The sequence below is a fragment of the Python bivittatus genome, unplaced genomic scaffold (assembly GCF_059951505.1).
Source record: "Python bivittatus isolate LINGU-HERP-01145 unplaced genomic scaffold, Pbiv_v1 ctg000410_np1212, whole genome shotgun sequence".
In the NCBI taxonomy this organism is placed as follows: Eukaryota; Metazoa; Chordata; class Lepidosauria; order Squamata; family Pythonidae; genus Python; species Python bivittatus.
Genome location: NW_028277067.1, coordinates 15,624,792 through 15,651,082, shown reverse-complemented (window position 1 = coordinate 15,651,082; position 26,291 = coordinate 15,624,792). Strand labels below are relative to the sequence as shown.

Below are 26,291 nucleotides of genomic sequence, written 5' to 3'. Positions count from 1 at the left end.
AGCTCTCAACAATTACTGGAAGCAGCCAACAAGCTCACACAATCCAGAGGGGTACAGACACCGGCAGCAAAAAGGGTTGCAGATTCAGCAAGGGCTGTAGCCAGGGTTGTAATGAAGTCTGTCTTCTGGCCTGCTTCTCTGGTCAGTGCCAGGCTCACAGGCACAAGAAGTGCGACAAGCACAACAAGGTGTAACTTTGTAGCTGGTGCCAGTCTATGGGTGCAATAAACACCACAACCGCAGACAAACACGGCTGGTACGGCCAACAGCAGCAGCTTCTCTGGTTCCTCCAACTCCTCCAGCCTCCAGAATAACCAAGAAGGTCCAAATCTGGCATCACTCCAGGTAGGTGCCATGAAAAACATAGTAACTCAATTATCCAACTGAGGGGACAAACCATCCGAGGCTCCTATGCTCTCTAACCATATTATTGGAAACAATTTAAAATTATTGTGAAGTGATGAATTGTATTGTTACTAATGACAGCAGACATGGAATTAACCTGGTGACACCTGTGATATTCATACAGCTTTATGATCTTATAATGCCATTGGTTTTGCTGATGGTTAAAAGCTGCATAACTCAGGATTCAGGCTGGGATATGGGACTGCGATGGCATTGATCGTGCTCTTGGACGACCTCTGGTGGGAGCAGGATGGGGGCAGTGCTGTCATCCTTGCTCTTCTTGACCTCTTGGAGGCCTTTGATATCATTGATCATGGTATCCTTCTGGGCCAGCTTTGGGAGTTGGAGGTGGGCGGCACAGTGTTGTGCGGATTCTCCTCCTTCCTCCAGGGTCAGTTCTGGTTGGTGTTGGTAGGAGGGGAGAGATCCAGTCCACAGCCCCTACTGTGTGGGGTGCCACAGGGCTCGGTTCTCTCACCCCTCTTATTTAACATCTACATGAGGCTGCTGGGGGAGGTGATCTGACAGTTCAGGTGAGGTATCATCAGTATGCTGATGATACCCAGCTTTATATCTCCTCCCCAGGATGTCTAAGTGATGCCATGAATGTCCTATCTCAGTGCCTGGAGGCTGTAGGGGCCTGGATGGGGTGCAATGGGCTCCGGCTCAACCCAAGCAAGACTGAGTGGCTTTGGGTGTTTGGGCCTCCCAGTACCGAGGTTTTTCCATCTTTGGTTCTGGATGGGGTGGCACTGCCCCAGATGGATCCGGTGTGCAATCTGGGAGTTGTCTTGGACTCATGGCTCCTTCGGGTTGTGCACCAGTTGTGTCCATTCCTGGACTGGGAGGCTCTACTCACTGTCACTCATGCCCTCACGACCTCCCATTTGGACTACTGCAACGTGCTCTACATGGGGCTGCCCTTGAAGAGCGTTCGGAAGCTTCAGCTGGTGCAGAATGCAGCTGCCTGGGCTGTAAATAGTGTCAGTTACTTGGCACATGTAACACCACTGCTTTGGGAGCTGCACTGGTTGCTGGTGTGTTTCTGGGTGCAATTCAAGGTGCTGATTGTCACCTTTAAAGCCCTTCATGGCTTGGGACCGGGTTACCTTAGGGACTATCTTTTCCCAGTTGTTTCTACCCATCCAATCCGGTCCAGCAGGGTGGGCATGCTCCGGGTCTCATCAGCCAAGGAATGTCAGCTGGCAGGGACCAGGAGATGTGTCTTTTCCGCTGTGGTACCTGCCCTCTGGAACATCCTCCCTCCTGAGATTAGGATGGCCCCAACCCTTCTGGCTTTTTGGAAGGCTTTGAAGACCTGGCTTTATGTCTGGGCCTGGGGCCCCAAGTGTGTGAAGGGCCCCATTTCATGGTTGTGCTGATACTGATGGTTTTTTAAAGATCTCTTGGCTATATTTATATTTAATTTTCTGTATTGTTTTAAGTGTTTGATTGTTTTTATTATTGTTAGCCACCCAGAGTCACTGATATGAGATGGGCGGCTATATAAATTGAATAAACAAACAAACAAACAAATAAAACTCAGTTTATCCCCCTTCCCCACTACTTACAGATAGTCCTCGACTTGCGACCTTTTGTTTTACAACCGCTCGAAGTTACAATGTTGCTGAGAAACAGTGACTTACAACCACTTACGACCATCACAACATCCCCATGGTCATGTGACCAAAATGTGGGAGCTTGGCAACCAGCAGGTATTTATGATGGTTGCAGTGTCCTGAGGTGACGTGCTTGCCATCTGTTACCTTCCCATGGGGTTTCTGACAAGCAAAGTCAATAGGGGAAGCCAGATTTGCTTAATAACTGTGTGATTCACTTAATGACCGTGGTGATTCACTTAATGACTGCGGCAAAAAAGGTCATAAAATTGGGCGCAACTCACTTAACGACCACATTGCTTTTTTAAACATAATGCTATTGCTTATTTAATAGACTACAGTATACTGTAAACATAACTTTTATATGCACTGGGAAACCAAAAAATTTGTGTGACTCGCTTTATTGTGATACTCGCTTTACTGCAGTGGTCTGGAACCAACCCCGCAATATCTCTGAGGTATGTCTGTATATTTCAGACTAAATCATCAAATGTATGCCAATAACGGATGTTGGGGTGGGGGGGAGGAATTTGTGTTGATTCCCGGTATTTTGAGATGTACCTGCTTGCAGGGCTATAGAATTTCTAATAGTTTCTGCTGATCAGCTATTTTGAAAGCCTCATGATTTGTTGGGCTACAGCACCAGCCATTGTGTACACGCAGTTTCTGGTATGGATACATTCCCATGCTATCAGGGTGGGAGCCACCTGGATCTCAGGGGGAACTTTATTCCAGAGGGGGTGCCGCTACAGAGAAGACACACTGTCTGGGTCTCAAAAGATGACACTGTTTAACTGAAGGTGTCCAAAGCACGCCTACTCTGTCAGCTTGTATCAGCTAGGCAGACATCATGGGAGACAGACGGTCCCTCAAATAACCAAGCCCTTTTCATTAACAAAAAGCAGCATATTTATCAAAATTGTGGAATTGACATCATTTCCTTTGCATGTAAAAGGTGCAGTGTTCCTTTCCTGACATCCCCAAATAGAGCTGGCAAAACTAAACAGGCAAGAAATAAACAAATATTAAAATATTTTAAATGGAGATTATGAACATTGTTTCCTCTGAGATCTCAGCCAGCTAATTCACACTTTACAGAGGCCGTTACAGTTGGGTAGTCGTTACAGGCTTTTCAGATGTTGCTAAGCCACAATTTCCATAATTCTTTCTTAGCATTGGCTGGAACTTATGCAGATTGGAATCTGAAAACTTCTGGAAGACAATTGGTTTCCCACCTCCTTCTAGGTTATAGGGCCAATTCCACCTGAACATTTTGTCAACTGTCTTCCAGGATCAATCTTTGCATATTGATCTCACTCTCTGTTTAAAAAAAAAAAAACAGCCTTTGTACTCAGTTGTCAGCCTATACCTCGGTGTTTCCAGAAATAATATCAAATCAACGTCTTTGTCAAGGAAAATATCATTCATTTCTAAGGATCCTGCGGACATCAATTGATTTGTGATATTTAAGACTGTTGGTCTTCCCAACGAAACAATTAAGGTATCTCTTAAAATCCAAATGTATGGGTAGGGATGGGAAACCTATGGCTTTATGTATAATATACAGAAATATTTTAGTCCTATATAATATATAATACAGGACTGAAATCATCCCTAACCACTGGGCATGCTGGCAGGGACCAATAGGTGGTAGAATCCAACAACATTTGGAAAACTACAGGGGTTCTGCTATGTCATTAAACAGTCTTCCACAATATTGTGGCCTCTACATGTGTTGGATCAACTCCCAGAATCCCCATCAATGATGCTGGGAATTCTGGGAGTTGAAGCCCAAATATCAAGTGGCCACCAGATTGCCGGAGACTGCCATAGAATAAAGTGACCCACTCTAGATAGCAGTATGAACGGAGTGATGATGGCAGGATCCTTTCCCCAAGTAGTACAGTACACCTCATTCACACCTGTGCTTTTGCTTCATTTGTATTCTAGCTGAACTGATCTTCCTTCCCTTTCTTGATTAAACTGTGTCAGAAACGTCTATTCTGCAAAGGCCAATAACCTTCCAGATTGTTAATTTTCACTCAGCATCAACTGTGCCAATATTTTTTTTCCCAGGACTTTGAGATGTAAATTGTGGGCAAGGACAAAAGCAGGCTGTACTGTATATGAGAACAGCCTCCTGCTGAAAGCCAATCACCTGTGCTAGAGACGAGGAAGGTAAGTAGCAAACAGCATGCTAGGATTTCAGAGCTATATCATGTCACTCAAATTTTATTGGTTGGGAGACAAAGGTTTCTTCATTTAAGCTTGGAAGGACCGAGATGAGTCTGAGAATTACATACTTGGATTATTCATTATTTCTTTGCTCTTTGCCTTCACAAAACAGGATTGGATAGAGCCTGCAACAAATTGGATTCCTACCTACTTCTCCCAAAGCATCAAGGCTAAATTCCTACCATGCTGGATCTATACACAGCTGCACTTGGACTTTTGATTCTTCTGCCCCTGCTGGGCAACTTTTTCTTCCCCTATTTTTGGCTGGATCTGACAGCCTTCTTCCGCCTCCTACACATGGGATACAGATGCCACAGTTACCTGCAGCGCAATCCCCCTTTCACATTCCTAGATATATTTCTGGCCAGAGTCCAGAAGTATTCAGAGAAACCCTTGATTCTCTTTGAAGATGAGATTTATTCCTACCGGGACATTGACAGACACAGCAACCAGATAGCCAGAGTGCTGAAGGGCTATGTGGGGCTGAAAGAAGGGGATACCATGGCTGTTTTCTTAAAGAACATCCCTGCCTATCTCTCAGTTTGGATGGGCTTGGCAAAGATTGGCTGCACCATGGCATGTATCAACTATAACATACGACTCAGGTCTCTGTTGCATGTGCTGAAATCTTGCAAGGCCAAAGTTCTTCTAACAACTCCAGGTGAGAGAACCATGCAGGAAATAATTCCATGAGAAAATTGTAATACATCATAATTATTTGTCCCCTTTCTTCTTTTTGAATTGCACCCAAAGATATGTTTTCCATCCCAGGGGGATGGGCAAAATGTCATCACAATTTCTGATTTTGTATTTGTAAAATAAGCTTGGCCATATACAACATGTTTTCCTTTATATCTGTGTTCTATCAGCATTGAATTTAGATGATATGGAAGCATTCTCCCAGCATACAGCTCTCTGTTTATTAAAAGTCCACATATACATCTATTAAAAATCTGTCAATTCAGCCAACTGGAAGTTTGCTAGAATGAACCTCTTCCTCCTTTATCCTTATTCCCTTGTCCAGCACTGTGAAATCAGTTGTCTTCTGAGATCTAGAAGGTAAGAGCATAAGAATTGCAAAGGGCCATGTAGTATACATTTTGCTTCCATAGTATAAATTAGATGTTTTCTGGAAACTAAGAATATCTACCTGTCCTATCAGATCTGGCAGAGGGGACATGTTCCATCTGACAGGACCCGGGAGAGCCTTTTCTGCTGTGGCACCCGCCCCCTGGAACATTATCTCTCTTGAGGTTAGATTGGCCCCAACCTGGTTGGCCTTTAGGAAGTCCCTAAAGACATGTCTTTGCCATCAGGCCTGGGGATCCCATAGCCTGCAAAATGGCCACATTGTCTATGACCTGTGTGCTGGCATTTCCCATACTTTTAAGGTCCTTGTTAATTGTTTTAATCAAGTTTTACAACTTTGTCTTTGCTGGTTTAACTTGTGAGTCACGTAAGTGAGATGGGCAGCTGTTTAAATTTAAATAAATAAATAAACAAGCAGTGAGTGGGTCAGTCCATTCTCGTGCTCTTTTGGACACTAGTATTCAGACAGAAGTGCCATCAGAGCAGTACTTTGAGGCAGAAGTCCAGGGTCCCACACTATAGAACAGTGTTGTCCAAACTTGGCCACTTTAAGATGAGTGGATTTCAACTCCCAGAATTCCCTAGACAGCCATGCTGGCTGGGGAATTCTGGGAGTTGAAGTCCACTCATCTTAAAGTGGCCAAGTTTGGACAACACTGCTATAGAATGATCAGGGGTTGCCTCAAATGCAGCAAAGCTGCTTTACCAGACTTTCAAGGAAGGCAAGCAATTTGCATTGCTATTTCAAGTGCACCCTAGCCCTGGGCTCCTTTGTTAAATCTAGATAATTCAGAGTTACCTAACTACATCAACAGTGTTCAGTTATATGTTGCTTAGAGGCTCCATACAGGCTTTGGAACTAGCATTGCTGATCAATAGAGAGCCAGAGGTAGCACTAGAGATTGAGCTAGAGATGAGAGATAGAGAGAGAGAGATCTTCCACTAGCTTGTATAATCCTTTTATGTTGTTTTGTTAAATGTATTTATTAATTTTATTATTATGTATAGGTTTAAGAAGTCATAGAATTATACCTGTATACATAATAATAAAATTAATTATTTAATTATTTCCAATGTATACCTTGGAGCTGTGAACAATGAATAGGTTATGGTTGGAAGCAATCTGATAAGTGAAAGTTCATTAACAACTCAACTCTATTCAGCAAAGGAGTCAATTTCTACCTCCACTGCATTTCCAGAATGTCTTCCAGTACAGCTGGGCTAAGAAATGAAAGATTTGTTACATTCTGGCCCTGGAAGAGAACTGGTAATTGCTTGAATAGCTTACTGGGTTAATTGTGCAAGATACTTGGAGATGCTTACATTGAGCATGACTTGGGACATTTCTGCATGAAATGGTGCATTCCCACAGTGGTATCACCCCCTCTTTGTTCCCATTTCTCTTTTATGATTTGAGACAAAGTATAATTCTAGTGATCCTCTTGGACTTCTTAGTAACATTCAGTACCATTGGAGCTGGGTATAATGTTTTACTGAGAATTTGGCAGGCTGTTTTCAGAAAATGTCATTAGAAGGTATCACTACTGTTCTGTTTCTTGGCACTTTATTCTAATCCTAAAGTATATGGATTCTGTTTTATCATGTACAATTCCATTACTATTTGGACCAACTCAATATATTCCAAAATTTATTCAATCCCATTTGTTGTTGGTGGTGGTTTTTTTCTCAATGTATTAGGGCCATTTTTGTGCTAGCTGGACTAATACATTTTATACCAATTCTTGCCTCTTTCTTTATTATATCTTCAACATGATCTTAGTGGTGTTAAAACTGTATAGCAAGTTTTACACTCCCTCCAAAACTGTTATTTTTACATACCCATAACATATGGAAATACCCTGCTCTTAGTGAAACATAGCTCCAGAAGCAATATTCTCCAGTATATTTTTCTTGATTAATTTAAAGGAACCAGTTGTATATTATAAGTATTTTAAGATGAACATAGCATTGTCCTATTATTGTCACATTTTGATCTGAAATTCAAAAATTGTTAACATTAGATTGATTGTTGTACTTCAAAGATGGATATGTTCAGCTTGGTTATATTGTATTTTGAATCTAACCATGAAAGATGATTACACAACATTAGAAAGATCAATTTATTCATGACTTGCAGCAATGGAATGTTGATACATATTATTTGTCAACATCTGAATTAATAATTTTTCAACAAAGAGGCAAGCAAAGACATGAAAGCAATTCAATCAAATTTTGTGAAGTTGTTTTTTTAATGACATAATGTTCCAGACTGGCTGTCTTTATAATCAGGAAAAAATGGACTATATTATACATATTTGCCTGGGACTGATTGGTGTTTCTAAGAAGGCATGCATAGGATTCTTCCCTTTCCATTGTCTTCGCAATAACTCTGCCATGTTTTTGCTCTATTCCAGGGTTTATGGAAGAGGCTCAGAGGGTTTCCAAAACTAAGGTAGTAAGGTTTAATCAAATCTTTTTTCTTCCCTTTTTAAAGATTTAAAAGATGCCATTGAAGATGTCCTGCCAACTTTAAATAATGAAGGGATACGTGTTTTTTATCTGAGCAAGGATTCCCCAACTGAAGGTGTAGAGGCACTACTCGAACGGATCAAATTAAGCTCAGCTGAATCAGTGCCTTTTTCCTTCAGAGCCAATGTGACACCTAAATCTACATGCCTGTATATTTTTACCTCTGGGACCACAGGTGAGAAGCAAGAAACTTGGAGTGGTTGTGAGAGATCTGGAAGGATAAAACATGCTGTTGGCTAGAAAACTCTCTGAATTGAGTTCTGCCTATATCCTTGCATGATTGTCATGACATGCATAGCCTAGAGGCTAGGTCAGGGTTAGTCAACCAGACATCTTCCTTGTCTGCAAGGCTCCCTAATCCACCTGACATCCTCAGCGTTAGCATCAACACCATTGTTGACGATGACGTTGAATGGAAAGTGGCATTCTACAAAGCAGAGTACCAGCCTTTAGCTCACTGATCTGTGACCTTTTTGGCCAGTGGGTGCTTTTGAAATGTTGAGGTCATGTTATAATCACTATGTCTGCCATGAGGTCAAGCATGGCTGTGAACGGATTCTAAGTTATAATTTCTTGCTGTTTCTCTAAATTAATTGCACCCTTTCCCCCCCCCTTTTCTTTTTACTTTCCTCCAGGACTCCCCAAAGCTGCTAACCTTTCCCAGAAGAAAGTGTTGTTGGGGTCCCACCTGTTACGCCTGTGCCAAGTCCATGCCAAGGACGTTGTTTACATTCCACTTCCACTCTACCACTCAGCTGGACTCCTTGGGCTTGTGGGGTGCATAGACATGGGTAGGCACCAAATGGCCGGGGAGCCTAGAACACACCTAAAGAGACCTTCACTGTCAGAGTGTGATCAAGAGACACAGAGCTCTTATGTGAATGCAGCATCTACAGAGGACATCACAGCCTGCCCCAGATACTTTCCCAACAAGCCATTAATAGCTGCATGAATGAGTTAAGGAGAATGGGAGGAGGCAAGCAGGAAGACATGAAGGCTTATACTGTGGTGTCAGTTATTTATCCATCTTGATACAGTCATGATATACATCTCCAATATTGAATTCTAGCAAAAAGCAAACAAACCATAACATTGTATAATCTCGCAATAAAAATTAGCTATGCCAAGAACACTTTAACTGGCTTTCTGGCAGATTCAGAGGGAAACCTCCCTTCCCTGGAACAGTTTTGTAATGCAATTAAAATGTATTTATAAGACAGCAAATGGACATGCCATATATGAATGGTCATGCTGGGAGTATCAGGAGGAGGAGGAGGAGGAGGAGGAGGAAAAGGAGGAATTTTTCTTGTTTTAACCATAGGCCACAACAAAAGTATATATGCATTTCAGGGGACCGACAGATACCTTAGCAGTATCCATTTCATACAGTGCTGTCATTTAAGTAGCAAAGCTGAGTTTACTTCATAATGAAAGGACATGAAAATTACACCCTTTTTATTTGCTAATTTGTTTATTGAAGTGTTTCTATCTTGCCAATTATTCCTAGTAGCTCATTCTAGGGCAGTTCATACTATCAGTTTTATGGAACACTTCAATTGGTAAAGGCTAACCAACTAAGCTAAAAAGCAGAAAACAACTAGTTAATTACCAAGTAGTGGGTGGATAGATGGGTGGACCAAAGATGTGTGACATCAAATGTTTTCTGATCACAACCATATAAATTTTATAAATAAATAAACCTAAATGGCCTATCTCTTGCCAGTGTCCCAGCCTATTTGGATATGATTGCAGAAGAATGACAGTCACAGGAAGCAGGAAACTTGCATGGGAGAAGACTTTTTATTTATGTATTTATTTTATTTAATTTATACCCTGTCTTTGTCCTCTTCAAATGTCCTGGGTCCAAATCACTTTAGGACGTTTTAGATAACTGGGGGGAAACTGCCATGAAAAAGTTGCAGCGTGGAGCGTTCCAGCTCAGGATTCTAACCAGCAATCCCACCAACTTCCTGAACTTTCTCTCTCTGTTTATGTAAGGGGCTACATGTGCTCTGAGATCTAAGTTCTCCGTTTCTCATTACTGGGATGACTGCAGACGTTACCATGTCACTGTGATCCAGTACGTGGGAGAAATGATGCGCTACTTGTGTAATGCACCAAAGGTAATTGATAAGCTAGACTAATACTTCAGAAAACAATATCACAAGGAATGATAGGAGATTGACTGTCAAACTGCATACAATAGAGTCCAGGCAATACAGTCATGTAACCCAATTCCCTCCTTCATTTCCTATTTCATGAAACATTGATAATTATAGTTGCCAGGTAGAAGCTCATACATATGCATCTGTATAGCTTTATATTTATATATAAATCTATATATTTATATAGCTATAAAGGAAAAAAAAGAATGGTATTATTGCTAATCTCTGACAGAAGAATAGTGCTGAATCTTTACAGGGGAATATATATTTGTAATATAGGTTGATGCTATTGTGCAATGGCACTGTTCTTTTGTATATTCCTCAGAGCAATCAGTGTCTTGGCAGGCTGACAAACACTGAAAAAGAGCTTTGGGAACTGATTGAAAGACAGGTATATGGAAGGGAAAACTAGGAGGGGCATTCTGGGAAGGGTGCCCAGGAGTTTAAAAGTGGCCATATGAAGCCAACAGGCTTAGGGTTGCTTAGCTTTGTTTTTGATGACCAGTTTGATTTGAAACTGGCCACTTTCAAGGTTGAATGAATCTCTGGTAAATCTGGGGAATTCTCCTCCAACCAAGGATTACAGGGAGTTTTCAAAAGCAGAAATATTTGATGAGAGTCTGGGAGGCTGCTTGATGATGGCCATTTTTCTGTTGAGGAGTGGGAAGGGAACAGTCATTGTCACAGAAATGAAGCCAACATGGTGTTTTAGCAACAGTCATTTGCTTGCAAATGCCCCTCAAATTGAGCTCACATATTGTGGCATTGCTGAGTAGAAAAGTCTGCTAGAAAGTGGGTAGTTCCTGGTGTTTCTGCTAGGCCTTAGGCAACTTTGGGTCCCTGATACTTGCTTAAAGATGCTACCCAGTAGTACTAAGAATAAGTGGTATTAATCAGAATTTGGAAACCAAACTTGTTTCATTCATCTACTGGTGACATGGATTCTGATCTGTTTATATTAACTGCATCATAGCTATGCAGCTGTAGTCTGAACCAGCTAAAGTCTCCTCATAGACTTTATAAGCTAATTGTAAACAATCTTTATGGACTGCCACTCCTTCCTGACAACTTGTAGGATGTTCTCCAAACAACTTCTTAAAGTTTTCCCTGCTTGATCAGTTGGCATAGCTGCTGCTAACATTATTTTGGACAGCACTAATCTCCTTGATATCTCACATTGCAGAAAGACAGTGACCGTGACCACAGTGTGCGAGCAGCCATCGGCAATGGGATGCGAGTGGAGGTTTGGAAGGAGTTCCTGAACCGATTTGGACCCATCCAAATCTATGAACTGTATGGAGCTACCGAAGGAACTGCTGGATTCATTAATTACACAGGAAAAGTTGGAGCTGTGGGAAGGACCAGTTTCTTCATCAAGGTAATGAGAAAGTCTTAGGACATCCATAAGGTTAAAGCCAGGTTCTCTCTGGAACTGAAAAAAAGTCTGGGTCACTTCTAACTACTTAGGCCCCTAGCCAGAATATATATAGAACTATAGACACAGAGAACTATATGAGACAAAATTTGAGTATTTTAAGAAAAAGACATACAGCCCCCAAACTCAGCACTTTCAAGCTTCTCTCTGAGTCTAAGGAATGGTCTGAGGCCAGTTACCCCTTCTGCTTTCAACTGTTGTCATTATTCTCCAAAGGCCACAAACAGATATCATTGGAATGCATTGGCTTTTCTTATTTTGGAAGATTTGGGATTTTTTAAAAACACAAAGTTAGTACATTAAGCCTCCCAGGGGTGTAATTTTTCAGAGAAGCACATGGGATGGTCAGCTGCTGAGAGAATTATGCCAGTTCTAATGTTTTCCTCCAAAGATGCTCCAGACAGAAGCATTAGGCTGTGGGGTACTCCAGGGAGTCCTACATGACCAATTTTCTGCTACAGCAATAGCAGGAAAACACCAGGGCATCTCTTGAAGACTCTTCTAGGTCAATAAGCCTTGCTCTGAAGTTGTCTTGTGTGGTGGCCATAGCACAGGCAGTAGCTATGGCACCTCATCATTTTGCACCCTGTGGACCCCTCAGTGAAGTCATTTGGCCAGAAAGGAAACAAAACTCCCAGCCTCACCAGCACTGACAAGGCAGGCCACAGCACATAAATAGAGAGCAAACCCCATCCCATTTTAGCCCTGAAGATGTTACCGAGCCGGGCAATGAAACGTTTGCAAGAAAAGAACCAAGTTCAGAGAACCCCAAGGACCCCACAGAAAGGAAAGGCTGGAGTAGTGGCTGACCACTTAATTGGTTGGGATGCAGGTCAGTGGGGATATAAACCTGGGGGGGGGGGATTGGGAGCAGACCAGCACATGCCTGATGCAAGTGGTTGTCCTCTTGCCTCTAGCAGTGACTTCTCTTTGCCCACCTCAAAGAATGTGGGGGATATCAGTCCCAACGTACCTGACTCTCAACCTAACTACATCACAGGATGGTTCAGAGGAGAAAGGGAGAGACTTTAGCTCTGTAGGGTTTAGCTGGGCCTCTTTATCCCACGTGAACTTCCTTGTTCCTTTTGCTCATTCATAAAAATACGTTGTTGTTGTTCTCATTGTTATTTTTAAATCCATATATTGTGCCTATCTTCGATGTCTGTTTCTGGGCTCACATTACTATGCCTTGCTTGTTCATTTTCAGAAACTATATAATTATAAACTTGTGCAATACGATGTGGACGCAGAGCAGCCTGTGAGAGATGAAAAGGGGTTCTGTATTCCAGTGACTACAGGTAAGCTGTCTAAGACAGACCAGACAAACAGAAAGGCAGACACATTTAAGACAGACCAGACTTTGCATTGTCAAGATCCTCCCCCCAACCCCAGAGGAAGATACATGGCCTTCAGTGCCTTTTTTCCAAACCTGATGCCCTCCAAATCAGTTAACATATTGGGCTTCAACTGCCATAACCCCAGGCAACATCAGGTCTACGACATTTAGTAATACGATATATTACTAAGAGAAAATTCTCATACGCACCTTTCTTTAAAAAAAATAAATCTGTTTTTTTTAAACTTTCTTTAACCTTCACTGTTTCAGGGGGTAAAAAAAAAATCAAGATGGCAGCCGTGATTACGCCATCAAAGCCCTGCCCCTTTTAATGTGCATCAAGGCATGTAAAGAAAGGGTGGAGTTTTGATCAGGAGATTGCGGTCCCATCTTGACCTTTTTGACAACTGTTGTCCCCCATGGACATTCCTGCACTGTCTTTACCCCAACTTTCTATAGTACCTGCTGCCTTTCCATAGATAATAAGCTTGGCTTGCATCTTTGTATTGCTTAATGCAAGGGCTTCGATTCAAGAATGAGAGCTGCTAGCAGACTCAAAGCATTGCTGTGATGGCACTTTATCGATGGTTCCTACCATTTTTCTCTGTAGAAGATCTGTGGCAGTTTTCTTATATATTCTAGTGCTAGTGCACCACTTGTGAAATGAAAAAAAAAATCCTTTCCACAAAGCTTAGTAGAAATGGAAATATGAGATTCTCTTGCTTCTTGTTCAATGTGAGTCAGACCTCATGTCAAATCAGTACATATGACTACAATACTTTCATAACTGCAGCACATATTGTATTTGGAACATATATGGACAGGGCTACTTGGGAAGTAAAAATCAGAAACATAAACCAAAGTAAAGGAACATTCCATACAGACTGGACACAAGGCAGACGTTCTGGACTACAGTCTTTAGAAGATCACTTTGTAGGTAGAATGTATTTACAAAAATCCCTTCAGGTCTTAAGGACGACATGAAACTTTTCCCATTTGCACGTATGGCACCAACACACTGTGGTTGCAACATACTGCTGGCGGAGGGGTGGGGGTAGGGGTGGGGGTGGGGGAAGGCATGTCTGCATGACGTTGCCTTCCCTTCATCCCAGGCCCGTGAGTGAGACAAGCTTGAGTCATTCTTAGCTATGCTGATGTTCATGTTGTATTTTCCCTCTTATTCAGAGACAGTCTTTATCTGTTAGGTTCCACCATCCATTATCCTGGAGGGCAAACAGGTGAATGCCATGACCAGGAGCAAAGGCTAATCCAGTAGTGCACAATAGGGAATGGTAGCAGCGGCAAGCAAATTTCATGTCAGTATAGTTTTCAGTGGATTCAAGGGGGAAAATAGTGTTTCAGGTCAACAGTGGGGAAAGGTATATAGACTACATACCTCTCATTAATTAAAGAACATTTGGGAGTGGGGTTTGTAGACTGCCTGCTTTTTTTTTTTAATGAACTGGATGGTATCTGCAATATTCTTATACTCTAAATAATTAGATCCATATAATTAGATGAAATAATAACATTCAGGATAGGAGAGAACTTTTGATGTTAGTGAGAAAATGAACCTCAGACAGCTTTGTTCAAGAAAACAAGACTATGGGTTAGCAGTACAGATGTAGACTATTTCATATTTTAATAAAAAGTTTTTTAACTCCACTGGCTTCATCAGTATAGTGTTAATTATATTGTGGTTACATACATTGCATATGTTTGTCCTTGTAAAAGGCTACTAAGATTCTAATATTTGTGACCTTGTAACTCATGCTGGGTTACTGTTCTCTGTGGTAAAGGGAGTATCTGAAATGCGTAGGAGAATAAGTGCACACATAACAAACAGCTGGTTGTGAGTTTAAGAGTGGATTGCAAAACTGAGGAAGAAATGCAGTGCAACAGAATTTCCTGGAAAGGGTGTGGTGGGCAATTTAAGCCAAGATAAGCTTGCACTGCGATATCATCTTGACTAAGGGCTATGGATAGATGTCATCCGTGGGACTAATAGATCGAAGACCTTGGGTTTAAAGCAGTGTTGTCCAAACTTGGCCACTTTAAGATGAGTGGACTTCAACTCCCAGAATTCCCTAGCCAGCCATGTGCATGCTGGCTGGGGAATTCTGGGAGTTGAAGTCCACTCATCTTAAAGTGGCCAAGTTTGGACAACACTGCTTTTAAGGCATCTAAGCCAATAGGGGACCAGAATCACATCAAAGTTATGCACTACATGTATGCACAGTCTCCTTTACCTTTCCTAAAATCATTGTCAATTCATTTAATTAGTTGAGGTAACGCAAGAGCCCAACCACCTCTGTGCATGCTGCCACACTCTTGCTTCCTCTGGCTGAGGGATGGGTATCCTGAAAAATCATGACTGAGGGCTATTTCTCATGGTCAGGTTAAAATGCTATCCACCAGTTTTAAGCCCACAGGAAGCTATTCTGGCATAAAATGTGCCGCCTCTATTGTGATACAGACATGATCCCAGCAAATGTTGCCATCTTTACTGGCGCTGTACAAGCATGTTAAATAGAGGAATTGATGCGTTCTCCTAGTTTTGTTTCCCTCCCCTCCTTCCAAACATCACCAGCCAGCATGTACACACCCACCAATTGCTGTCCTTAATATGATATGGATAGGCTGAGGAGAAGATAGCCTGTCTAAACATACTATGTATGAAAACTCAGTCCAGTCATATCAGCTGATAGTCAGACTCCTTCTGGACATGAATTGAGCCTTATTCCAGAAAAGCACTAAACCTGTATTCAAAAGCAGCCAAAGAACAGCTGGCAGACATGGGGGGGATAGTGCCAAAAAACAACAGAGAGAAAAAACAGCTTTTTCTCTCCCACTTCACTGTACAGCCATCTACAGTACTTCAGCCATTATTGGTCACTGCTGTTCTGGCTGATCCGAAGGAAGAGCTGATTTGAAAGAAGTAGACCGGGCAGTTTCCCAAACCAGAATGACCTCCCAGGAAAATGCTCAAGGGTTGGAGAGGAAAGACCATGTTCAGACCAGCCTAAAGAGATACTTCACTGTCTCAGCAACAAAATGGTGAAGAGTGCCAGATTGTATCAAGGGCAAGGAAAAACAGTACTATGAAACTTAAACAAGAATGATGTAAGGCTGTCTCTGATATAGATTCGGGACAGTGATGGTAATGTCAACAGTACAAAAGGTTGCTAGCACATATTTATGCCACAGTGAGGAAATTGTGTGGAATCGAAACGCAGGACACAAATGCAAAATAATCAAGGCTTCACTGCAGTGTTTATTAGACAGTATGTACTGGACCCCACCAAAGGTTAGTGGGAGACACTCCCCTGTAGGCAAAATGAATGCTCTGAAATGTATACAGTTCTACAAGAAGGGGAAGGGAAAAGAACGCATACGCATACATATTTATATGATGATGCAGGCATACCTAAATGAGCAATACTTCTCAAGTTACTTTCTGCCCCCGTTCTTGTCTGCTATCTATAAGGGCAGAACAACTGCTGTCTATAAGGAAAGCAATAGTGTCAGAGAGGAAAAAACAAATTGTTCAAGGCACCAACTGCCAGGAAGAAGACATCCTCCCTTACATTGCTATGGGGATGTTTGTGATCAGGAGTTTACAATCAACCTAGTTCACACCAGCTTCAAGGGTGCTGCACATTCCTTTCAATTTTATTAAGGCGATCCCATTCCTCTGAGGCCTCTAAAAACTTGCTTCTTTCACCCGAAGATTCACCTAAAGATATATTTTCCTCACAAGTGCAAGTGAGAAAATGCTCTGAGTCTTTAGAGTCATCCAAGGATGATCTCTCCCTTTGTATTCTGGGAAGTTATGAAGGCTTATAGCAGCTGATGTAAAGCATATGCCCAGTAACATTGAATGATCCCTATTTAGAGGTGCCGCTGGTTCTTTGTTGCAGAATGATCGTTTGTTGGTTCTACTTGATTCCTTTTTCATGTTCTAGGACAGACAGGTTTAATGGTGGTGAAGATAAATAAGACACATCCATTTGAAGGTTATGCAGGAGATCGCCAGAACACAGAGAAGAAAATTCTCCAGGATGTCCTGAAGAAAGGAGACAGTTACTTCAACACTGGTGATCTCTTGATGGAAGACCATGAAGGTTTTCTCTACTTCCAGGATAGGGTGGGAGATACTTTCCGGTGAGTCCCACTACTCATTCAATGAGTAGATTGGGTCTGCAATTTTGCCTGTCTGAAGTGAATGCTGGGTGGGGCATGATACATCTGGGTTCACTACTGCTCTATGACTTTCGATTGCAGTCAAGAATTTGAATTTCAGTTGACTGAGGACAGTACAGTAATGTTCAAAGATGCTGGCTAATCCTTAGACAACTAATCTTAGATTTTGACTCAGAGAACTTGACTCATGCTTTCAAGTCAGTCTTGATTCCTGGCAACTGCCTGAACAAGTCCTTGCAGTTTTCATGGCAATATTTTCAGAAGTGGTTTGCCATTGCCTTTTATCTGGGACTGAGTGACAATGATGGGCCCAAAGTCACCCAGCTGGCTTTATGTTTAAGGCAGGACTGGAACTCATGGCTCCTGGTTTCTAGCCTGGTACCTTAACCAATACATCAAACTGCCTCTCCCAGATGTTCTGTGAGCACAATAAATATCTGTCTTATAGAAACTCCAGGTGTATTTATAGAATTACAGCAAAAAACAATGTAGAATCTTCTGATACTGTAAGGTCTAAATAGTTTGATTTGGCACGATTGTCAGGCACATATATACTTATAGTCAGTGGAAACTGAAATAAGTATGGAGCTAATAACTTCAGTAATAATGGCCATTCACAAAACAGTGGCTGGATCACGGTATAGAGGCCCTTGCATCGGTTAGCAAGTTATCTGATTAAAAAACCCCAACATCCTGGAAGCAGATTACAGCATGAAACCATTGAATTACATAATTCATAAAGAGGTTCATAATTTTCCTGCGGCTTGGACAAAAGCAAGGATGTTCCATAGAAACATGGAATGTGTCATGTAAGCCATCATCCAATTCCCTGCTTAGTGCAGGAATCCATTTGAAATCATCCCCGAAGTATGGCTACCTTGCCTCGGCTTGAATATGACATATTTTGCTCAACCTAAGCCCTACAGGTAAAGATGTAATTGAACCTGACTAGGTGGCAAATATTTCCAGCTGCCTGATACCCACCCCAGAATAGAGTATCCTCCATGAAGAATTCAGCTACAACCAATTAGAATGTTTTGCAGCATTCAAGATAACAGGAATGGCCAGTGAGACCTAAGGAAACATAAGACAGGCAATTATACCATAGCCCAAAAGGGTACAGAAACAGAACCATCTCAAAGCAGAAACAAAAGCAGCCCTAAAAATTCTAAGAACAACCAAACTATTGCTATCCTATAATACAGGGTTCCTCAACCTTGGCGACTTGTAGATGTGTGGACTTCAACTCCCAAAATTCCATGCTGGCTGGGGAATTCTGGGAGTTGAAGTCCACACATCTTCAAGTCGCCAAGGTTGAGGAACCCTGCTATAATACATACTGAAAGCCAAGTAACAACTGCAGGGCAAAGAAACATGCAACCCCCTATATACAATGCCAACCCAATACAGGGCACTGATCATGTTACCTAGCCTGGTCATGATTGTCTACAGGGAAACAACCAAGCTCGGAAAGCACCAAAAACCCACAGTTCAACCTTGAGCTGCATATATTCTCTTCTACTGGAATAACATATTTTATTAGATTGCATGTGATGGTGACCTAATCCAGGCTTATATTATCATCAATCACTCATTTGTTCCATGAGCATGGTTAACAAAGTAATTATCACTGTCATTTTCTTTTAACCTTCTGTCAGCCATGTGTATTTATTTGCACAAACATTTGCATCATCTTTCGTGGCTGAGCGACCATAATAGATAACTTCCTCTATGGTTAGGAATTCTCTGCATGTTTGCCAGTAGGCTCATCCCCATTGAATTTACCTGAATGAGTTAAGTAATATTTTGCCACTGATCATAATGCCAGAAGGGGCTCTTGTGAGTGAAGCAATTCACAGTGGGATCTAAATGCTAAATAATATATTATTAATACATTCTAGCTAACCCTGTAAGAAATAAAGCCCTCCTGTTTTTGCAGCTGGAAAGGGGAGAACGTGGCCACTACTGAAGTTGAGATGACATTGGCAATTTTGGACTTCATTCAGGAAGTCAGTGTATATGGAGTACCAGTCCCAGGTAAGTCTGAAACGCCTATATACATATACACACACCCTTGCCAATGAACATTTAGAGAACTTGTTTGCACAAGATGCTTAACTTGGTTACTGGATTTACCTATTTTGGGAGGTTGTGCAATATACTGAATCATAAATTAACCTATTAATTTATTTATTTGTCAACTTGTATGCCACCTCAACCTCAGGTGGGGGCCTGCCGGACCTCCGAGGGGAGGGTGTTCCATAGGGCAAAGGCTGCAACAGAAAAGGCACACTTCCAAGGGCCCACAAGATGACAATGTTTAAGGGAAGGGACCTGGAGTGTGCTTACCCAATCTGTCCTGGTGGGATGGGCAGATATCCTCAGGGAGAGGCAGTTCCTCATATAACCTGGTCCTGTGCCATGTAGGGCTTTAAAGTGATAACCAGCATCTTTAATTACACCTGAAAGGAAACCGGGAGCCAGTGCAGCTCGCACAGCAGGGTTATAACACGGGCAAACCTTGGAATGCCCAACACTGCACATGCTGCTGCATTCTGGACCCATTGTAACTTCTGATGGTCTTCAAGGGTAGCCCCATGTAGAACGCATTGCAGTAATCCAAACGGGAAGTGATCAAGGCATGAGTGATAGTGAGCAAAGCCTCTGGAAAGAGTGCAACTGGCACACAAGACAAATCTGTCAAAGGCCCCCTAGCCATGGCTGCCACCTGCCCCTCCAGGAATAGCTGCACATCCAGAAGGACCCCCAAATCGCCACCCCATCCAAAGTTAAAGATGGCATATCACCAGACCCTGGGGGGCCAAAACCCCAAAGCTATCTTGCCAGGGTTGAGTCAAAGTAAGGTCCTTCCCATCCAGAGTTGTTTCCTCCCCATCCAGAATGCTTTAAAGTTGGAACCTGGAGCACATTAATATTTCTCTGCCCTTATTGCATCCACTGATAACCATCTGGCGGCCTTGTTTAGGGTGACCTGAGCCCTTTTGGGTAGATCGTACTTTTGGTTGACCTCTGGTGGGACCAGGGATTGCATTCACCCTTGCTCTTCTTGACCTCTCGGCAAATCAAATCAAATCAAATCAAATCAAATCAAATCAAATCAAATCAAATCAAATCAAATCAAATCTCTTTATTATTGTCTTTGACCAGTCTTTACAGTAGGAAAAGAGAAATCATTTGGTACAGCAATTCATTAACAGGGGAAAAAAGAGAACAATAAGATAATAAAACAGCATATCTAATTAAAAAATTTGCCCAAGTGTACTACCTGATGAGTGGCTCTGTCCAAAATGATTTCCCTAGGCAATATACTTTTTGGTCAGCTCACAAGTTATCCCTGACAGATTATTTAATAATTTCTAGAGACCTGGCCCCTTGCCTTATACACTTTGGCATAGTCCCTAGGTCTGAAAGCGACCACCTTCCCCTAACTTTCACTTGCAAATTTAGGCAAGGTCCAGCTAGGAACCAAGTTAAGGCCCATTTAAAATGCCTGATGGGAGGTGGCTCTTACAGGGTCAGATGGAACCACTCCCTTGAATGTAGGATGGTTTTACTTAGAGGGAGGAACTGCATACTTTTCAAACCTCTGTAACTTTGGGGCCCACTCAGACCCAACCGCCCCACAAGATAACAGAATATTTGATGTGTATCACAATCTCATAGCTAAGCTCCAGCCTTTTTTAACGAAGACAAATACCAACCCAGTCAGGAGGGGATTGGGATTGGTTCTAAGAGTCGGTTTGACAAATCTTGCATCACTGCCAGAGCAGCATTACTGGAATTCTAGGCTATGTCACTGAAGGCCAATTCACCAGATTCCACCAAATTCTAAAGGAGCAGAAAAGACAGTATAAGGCTCTGCTCAGAAAGAAAAAAACCCAAGATCAGAAGGAAAAATGGTCACAGCTAATCGAAGCTACAAAGTCCAAAAATCCTTCCCTATTCTGGCATACTGTAAAAAATGGTTCCCATAACAGCACAACAGTACACAATTGTATTGTAGCATCCCCTCAAGTACCTGGGTACGTTGCTTCCTAGCCCTTTATTGTGATCTGCACACTAATACCTATGTGATGGGTGTACCTTTATCCTCACTACCGCAGTGGCCCCCAGTCACATGCAAGGAAGTTAAAAATCTCATTAACCAGCTTAAGTATAGTAAAGCTCCTGGGAGTGACTGTGTCCCCCCCGAGCTAATTAAATCCAATTCAAATTGGTGGGCCCCTGTATTGGCGTCTCTCTTTTCATACATTAATCACGCAGCAAAGATTCCAGAGGACTGGAGGGGGGGAATAATATATATAATTGTTCCCTTATATAAAATTGTGGATAGGAATGATCTGGCTAATTATAGGCCTATTAGTTTATTGAACATCATTAGCAAATTATATGCCAGGTACCTATTCACCAAAGTCCAATCTGGGTAACAGACAAGAGAATAATCCACCCCGAGTAAACAGGATTCGACATTCCTTGGCTGACAGGACCTGCATCACGCCCAACCGGCTGGACTGGATTGGACAGGTAGAAACTATTGGGAAAAGACGGTCCCTTCGGTAACCTGGTCCCAAGCCATGCATGTTAAAGGTGACAACCAGCACCTTGGATTGCACCTGGAAACCCACTAGCAACCAATGCAGCTCATGCAGTAGTGGTGTTATACATGTCGCACTTCTGACACCATTTACTCCCCGTGCACCTGCATTCTGTACAGTTGAAGCTTCTGAATGCTCTTCAAGGGCAGCCCCACGTAGAGCGCTTTCAGGAGGGAGCAGCAGCCGAGCTCTACCGACCTGGCAAGCCTTGACTACAACAAGTTATATGATAAAACCAGCCTTAGAGCGAGATGTAATCAGGGAGAGGACCTTTCTGACTTTATCCAGACTGCCAAGGGGGCAAAACAAGGATGTATTTTAGCACCATTGCTCTTTAACAATTATTTATTTATTTCATCATATTTACATGGCCACCCATCTCACGAAAAATGTGACTCTGAGTGGCGTACAATATATATCAATTCTCTGATTGAAACCCTCCAGAGAGTTGATATTCCTGCCCCTAAATTAGCTGACAGACATCTCCCAGTCCTACTCGATGCCGACGATGCAGTTCTTCTCTCCCTGTCTTCTGTAGGTATGAAGCAGGCACTAAGAACCCTGGCACCCTCCTGTAAGGAGGAACAATTAGTGATCCACTATGATAAATCTAAAGTTTTAGTTTTTTCCAACAAAAGACAAAGACACAAGTGGGCAATTGGCTCCCATGAATGAGAGCAAGTCAAATGTTTTAAATACTTGAGTGTTGTATTTCAGGCTTCTAGGAGATTCAGCCCAGGTAAATTATGCCACTTCTACTGCCCAAAAGAGCACACTAGCCATAGCTACATTTTATAGGCAACAGGGGGCAAATTACATTCTAGCGGCAATCAAATTGTTTATGGTTAAAACAGTTGCCCAGCTATTATATGGGATACAGCTTGGCCCATATACAAAACTTAAGGGCTTATGAAACCATTCAATCGAATTTCCTTAGGACTTTGCTCAGTACCCCAAAATGCACCCCCAATGCAGTCTTGAGGCTTGAAGCTAAATAATGAATGAAAGCTAGAAAATAACTTTTTTTTTTTTTTGCATAAAACATGTAGCTCTACTGTTAATTATCTCATTCTGATTTGTTCCAGGGCATGAAGGAAAGATTGGGATGGCAGCCATCCGGTTGAAAGATGGGCTTTCCTTTGATGGAAAGAAGCTGTTTGTACATACCAATGATTATCTGCCCAGCTATGCCATACCTCGCTTCATTCGCATCCAGGTGAGAAATGGTAGTTTTAGGCTAGTCTGCTCTCACCACAGCAAGCTAAGAAAGCATTAGGACAAATGACTCAAAAACACAGACCTCAGCATCATAAGGTGTAGTAGAAATGGAAGTGCTGATGCCAATCAGAGCAACAAGAGGAAGAGAAGTAACTGTAGGCTTGATTTCATCAATAGTACTACTGGAATGAATTCTACTAAGAATTGCTAGGAAAGAAAGCTGTCAGATGAGTCTGTACTTGCATGGAGTTTCTTCACTTTAAAATGCATTCATTTTATTAAAGAGTAGGTGTACACTGAATTTTTTTTTTTTTAAAAAAAGAACCTAATTAGGAACAAAAAATGGGAATAATGGAAAGAAACAGTATATATAAATTCATCTGAAATCTTAAGAACCAAGTTTTATATATCCAAATTCAGTATTTCTACACAGAGGAACTGGATTGGCTATGGTATATTAGATGGGTTGGAGAAAGCAGAATGGGAAAGCTGGGGAGAAGCATCGGGCAGAGTTGGTTGTGCAAGGCGATGCTGAAAATGTGGAAAGGTTTGGGTAAGGGTTAAAAAAGGTGACGGGATGATGGTTGTTGGGGGGAGGAGATGGGGGGCATTGAGGACAGCACAAAATGCTGGAGGAGACAAGGCAGGGAGGGGATAGAGAAGGTTAAGGAAGGCAGTAGCCCATAAAGAGGATTGAGGAAAGCAGGAGGAGACCGGGGGGAACACCGTAATGGCAAACAGCAGGCAGAAAAAATATCAACTGGATGAAGGGTGGGAAGATTGGGGGAAATAGTGGTGAATATTTTGTTCTCCTGGTATAGTCAAAGATATGCAGTTGGGAATTTCTGCTACGCACAGGGTAGCTGCCTTGGCCTGCAATAGCTTGAATGTGGCAAGAAGACGTGGGATTCATCCCTAATCCCAGTATGAACACACCCTAGTTACTTTTTAGGGCAGTGTTTCTCAACCTGGGCAACTTTAAGATGTGTGGACTTCAACTCTCGGAAACAAGTCTAGCGGTTTCTCAAGAGGCCCCTATTTCTGTGCTGCACATAAATTCCATTTAAACCAGGAAGAGAGCCAACTCTATTGCTCAACCTGTCACTAAACAGTACATTACAGGTTTTGCACTGCTTCTGCTGACCGGGTCTTTGTGTGGCTGCATTCTCTACTGTTTTTCTAGTTGTGGGGGCAGCCCCATTTGCCTTCTCCTAAGCCATTTTGCCTATCTCAGGGGCTACTTCCAGATGTTGCTGGTCACAGCCACGCCCTGCTAATATTGCCATTCTCCTGCAGCACTAGTCATGGAAGTCATGGCTCTTTAGTGATTGTTCCCTACTGCTTTTTCCCACATCTCTCCTCTGTGGCTATGTCCTATCAGCCAGGCTGTTCTGAGACGTGGGTTTAGTGTACTAGGTAACGTTCAGAGACAACCTGACTCACAGGCAGAACCACCTCCATACCTGTGACCTGTTAGTTGGGCAATCTGACAGGTGGTTAAACCAGCTGTTCTAAGGACCCCCAACACTTGCCCATTCCTGCCTCACTACATATTGAGAAAGTGATTGGTGTGAATTTTCTCATGGGCAGATAACACTTGGTGGGAATCCATCCATTACTTTCCTTAACTTGTCTCACATTAAAACAGTAATGGAAGCACCACTCACTGGCCTTGTTATTGAAGCAGAGCAACAATGAAGGACTAATTCCTGATTCTGTTCTCACTGCTGCATTGTACTTTCTGCAGGCAGTTCTGGAGATCACAGGAACTTTCAAGCAGCGTAAAGGTCATCTGGTGAGGGATGGATTCAATCCTGCCACTATCAGTGAGCCCCTCTTCTTCCTGGATGACTCAGAAAAGAACTACATGCCCATGACTGAGGAGATCTATCACTCCATTGTAGAGAAGAAAAGGAAACTGTGAAAGAAGGTTCAAAGAGGAGCATAACAGCTTTAAAAGCACAGGGATCCCTGGAACAGCCATCTATGTTTTGATTCTGCTCAAGAACAAGGGATTTATGACCAGAACATTATTTCTTCTCTATCAACTTGAATCATGTATTTGTGTGTTCTTGAGAAATCTGTCCAACACACTAGTTTAGGGAATTTTTTGAAAATGATAAAATGTTGTTGCCACTTTCTCTGGCCACACAAAACTCTTGTTTTGGTGTGAAGCTTATCCTCAAGTCAGTATCTGGAAAGATGTAGAACAGTTAACCACTTTCTCCTCCAGTACTTTTCCATATCCTGCCTTGTGTCCGATGTCAAGGGAGGTTCAAAGCATCAGTATGATAGTCCTCAACTTATGACCACAATTGGTACTGGAACTTCCATTGCTGTGGTCGTTAACTCAGCCGCATCCAATTTTACAACCTTTTTTGCTATGGTAGTTAAGCGAGTCACCATGGTTGTTAAGCAGATCATGTAGTTGTTAAGTGAATCCGGCTTCCCCCACTGAAATTGCTTGTTGGAAGCCCCCTGGGAAGATTGCAAATGATGATCATGTGACCCCACGATGCTGCAACATTTGTACATACATACCGGTTGCCAAGTGCCTGAATTTTGATCATGTGACTGCAGAGATGCTGCAACAATCATAAGTGCAAAGACTGGTCATAAGTCACTTTTTCCAGCAGTGTTGTAACTTCAAACGGTCATTAAATGAATGGTCATAAGTCAAAGACTACCTGTACATAGTTAAAAGCTCACATCAATACATGTTCATGCACATGTCTTTAACATAATTTTCTTACAAAGTACTGATTTCTAAACTCAGATCCTGTCAGGTTCAGCCCAAAGAACCCCACGAGACAGTACAGATACAGTTCTGTCGCATTAATTAGCTTCAACCTCTCAGACAGAAAATCTCTCCAGACTAATCTACACTTCCCAAGCCAGCCAGCCAAAACACTGTGAATTCCTTAGGGTGGTGCCAGTCTCATCTTCTTAACCTTCCCACGCTCCTGCTGGGGGCTAAGGAAATGCTTATCTCCCCGAGCGTGACCTTCATCAAACCATTCCATCACAGATCCTCACAAAACACACTTCTGTATATTATTTTAAAATGTATTTTCATACTGGTGTAATGTATTAACCAATCTTGGACAAGAGAGACCTAGGTTCAAATTATCATTTGATCCTGGTGCTCACTGGATTATTTGGGCCACTTTTTCTCAGCCTAATCTACCTCACCAGCCTGTAATTGTGATGGGATGTGAGGGTGATCTTGGAAGATGGGGGGGGAAGAGACGCCACCTAGGTCGCGAACAATCAGATAAAAGAAAAAGGAGTCCTCAACTGAGTAATGGGCAGAGAAAGAAACTTAGGAATGACCCACCCTAACTACTCAGGTGGTAAATAGGGAGGGCAGGAGATTTGTACTTTCAGATGTGCAAGATTCTATCAATGTAGCCTTACAATAAAGTCGAATTATTTCACCTA

The 26,291-nt window shown here is 42.3% G+C and overlaps 1 protein-coding gene across 2 annotated transcripts; it reads left to right on the top strand.

Annotated features, from left to right (window-relative positions):
- LOC103067344 (long-chain fatty acid transport protein 2-like) lies at positions 1-26,291 on the top strand. Of its 2 annotated transcripts, none has more exons than XM_015890226.3 (12): positions 1-345; positions 4,101-4,202; positions 4,372-4,920; positions 7,843-8,052; positions 8,513-8,668; positions 9,876-10,000; positions 11,226-11,420; positions 12,685-12,775; positions 16,779-16,977; positions 18,956-19,053; positions 22,718-22,848; positions 24,598-26,291. In XM_015890226.3, exons 3-12 carry the CDS (start codon positions 4,443-4,445, stop codon positions 24,772-24,774), a joined length of 1,860 nt encoding a protein of 619 aa, XP_015745712.1. In that variant the 5' UTR covers positions 1-345; positions 4,101-4,202; positions 4,372-4,442; the 3' UTR covers positions 24,775-26,291. The 2 variants fall into 2 exon arrangements, with proteins under 2 accessions (XP_015745712.1, XP_087999709.1); XM_088143583.1 differs by lacking the exon at positions 1-345 and adding an exon at positions 2,099-2,120.

Bases quoted from the DNA above. Each gene is read 5' to 3' on its own strand.
- LOC103067344 (XM_015890226.3), top strand. From the start codon at position 4,443: ATGCTGGATCTATACACAGCTGCACTTGGACTTTTGATTCTTCTGCCC. The intron at 19,054-22,717 runs GTAAGTCTGAAA...GATTTGTTCCAG, and splicing joins ATATGGAGTACCAGTCCCAG to GGCATGAAGGAAAGATTGGG. The intron at 22,849-24,597 runs GTGAGAAATGGT...TACTTTCTGCAG, and splicing joins CTCGCTTCATTCGCATCCAG to GCAGTTCTGGAGATCACAGG.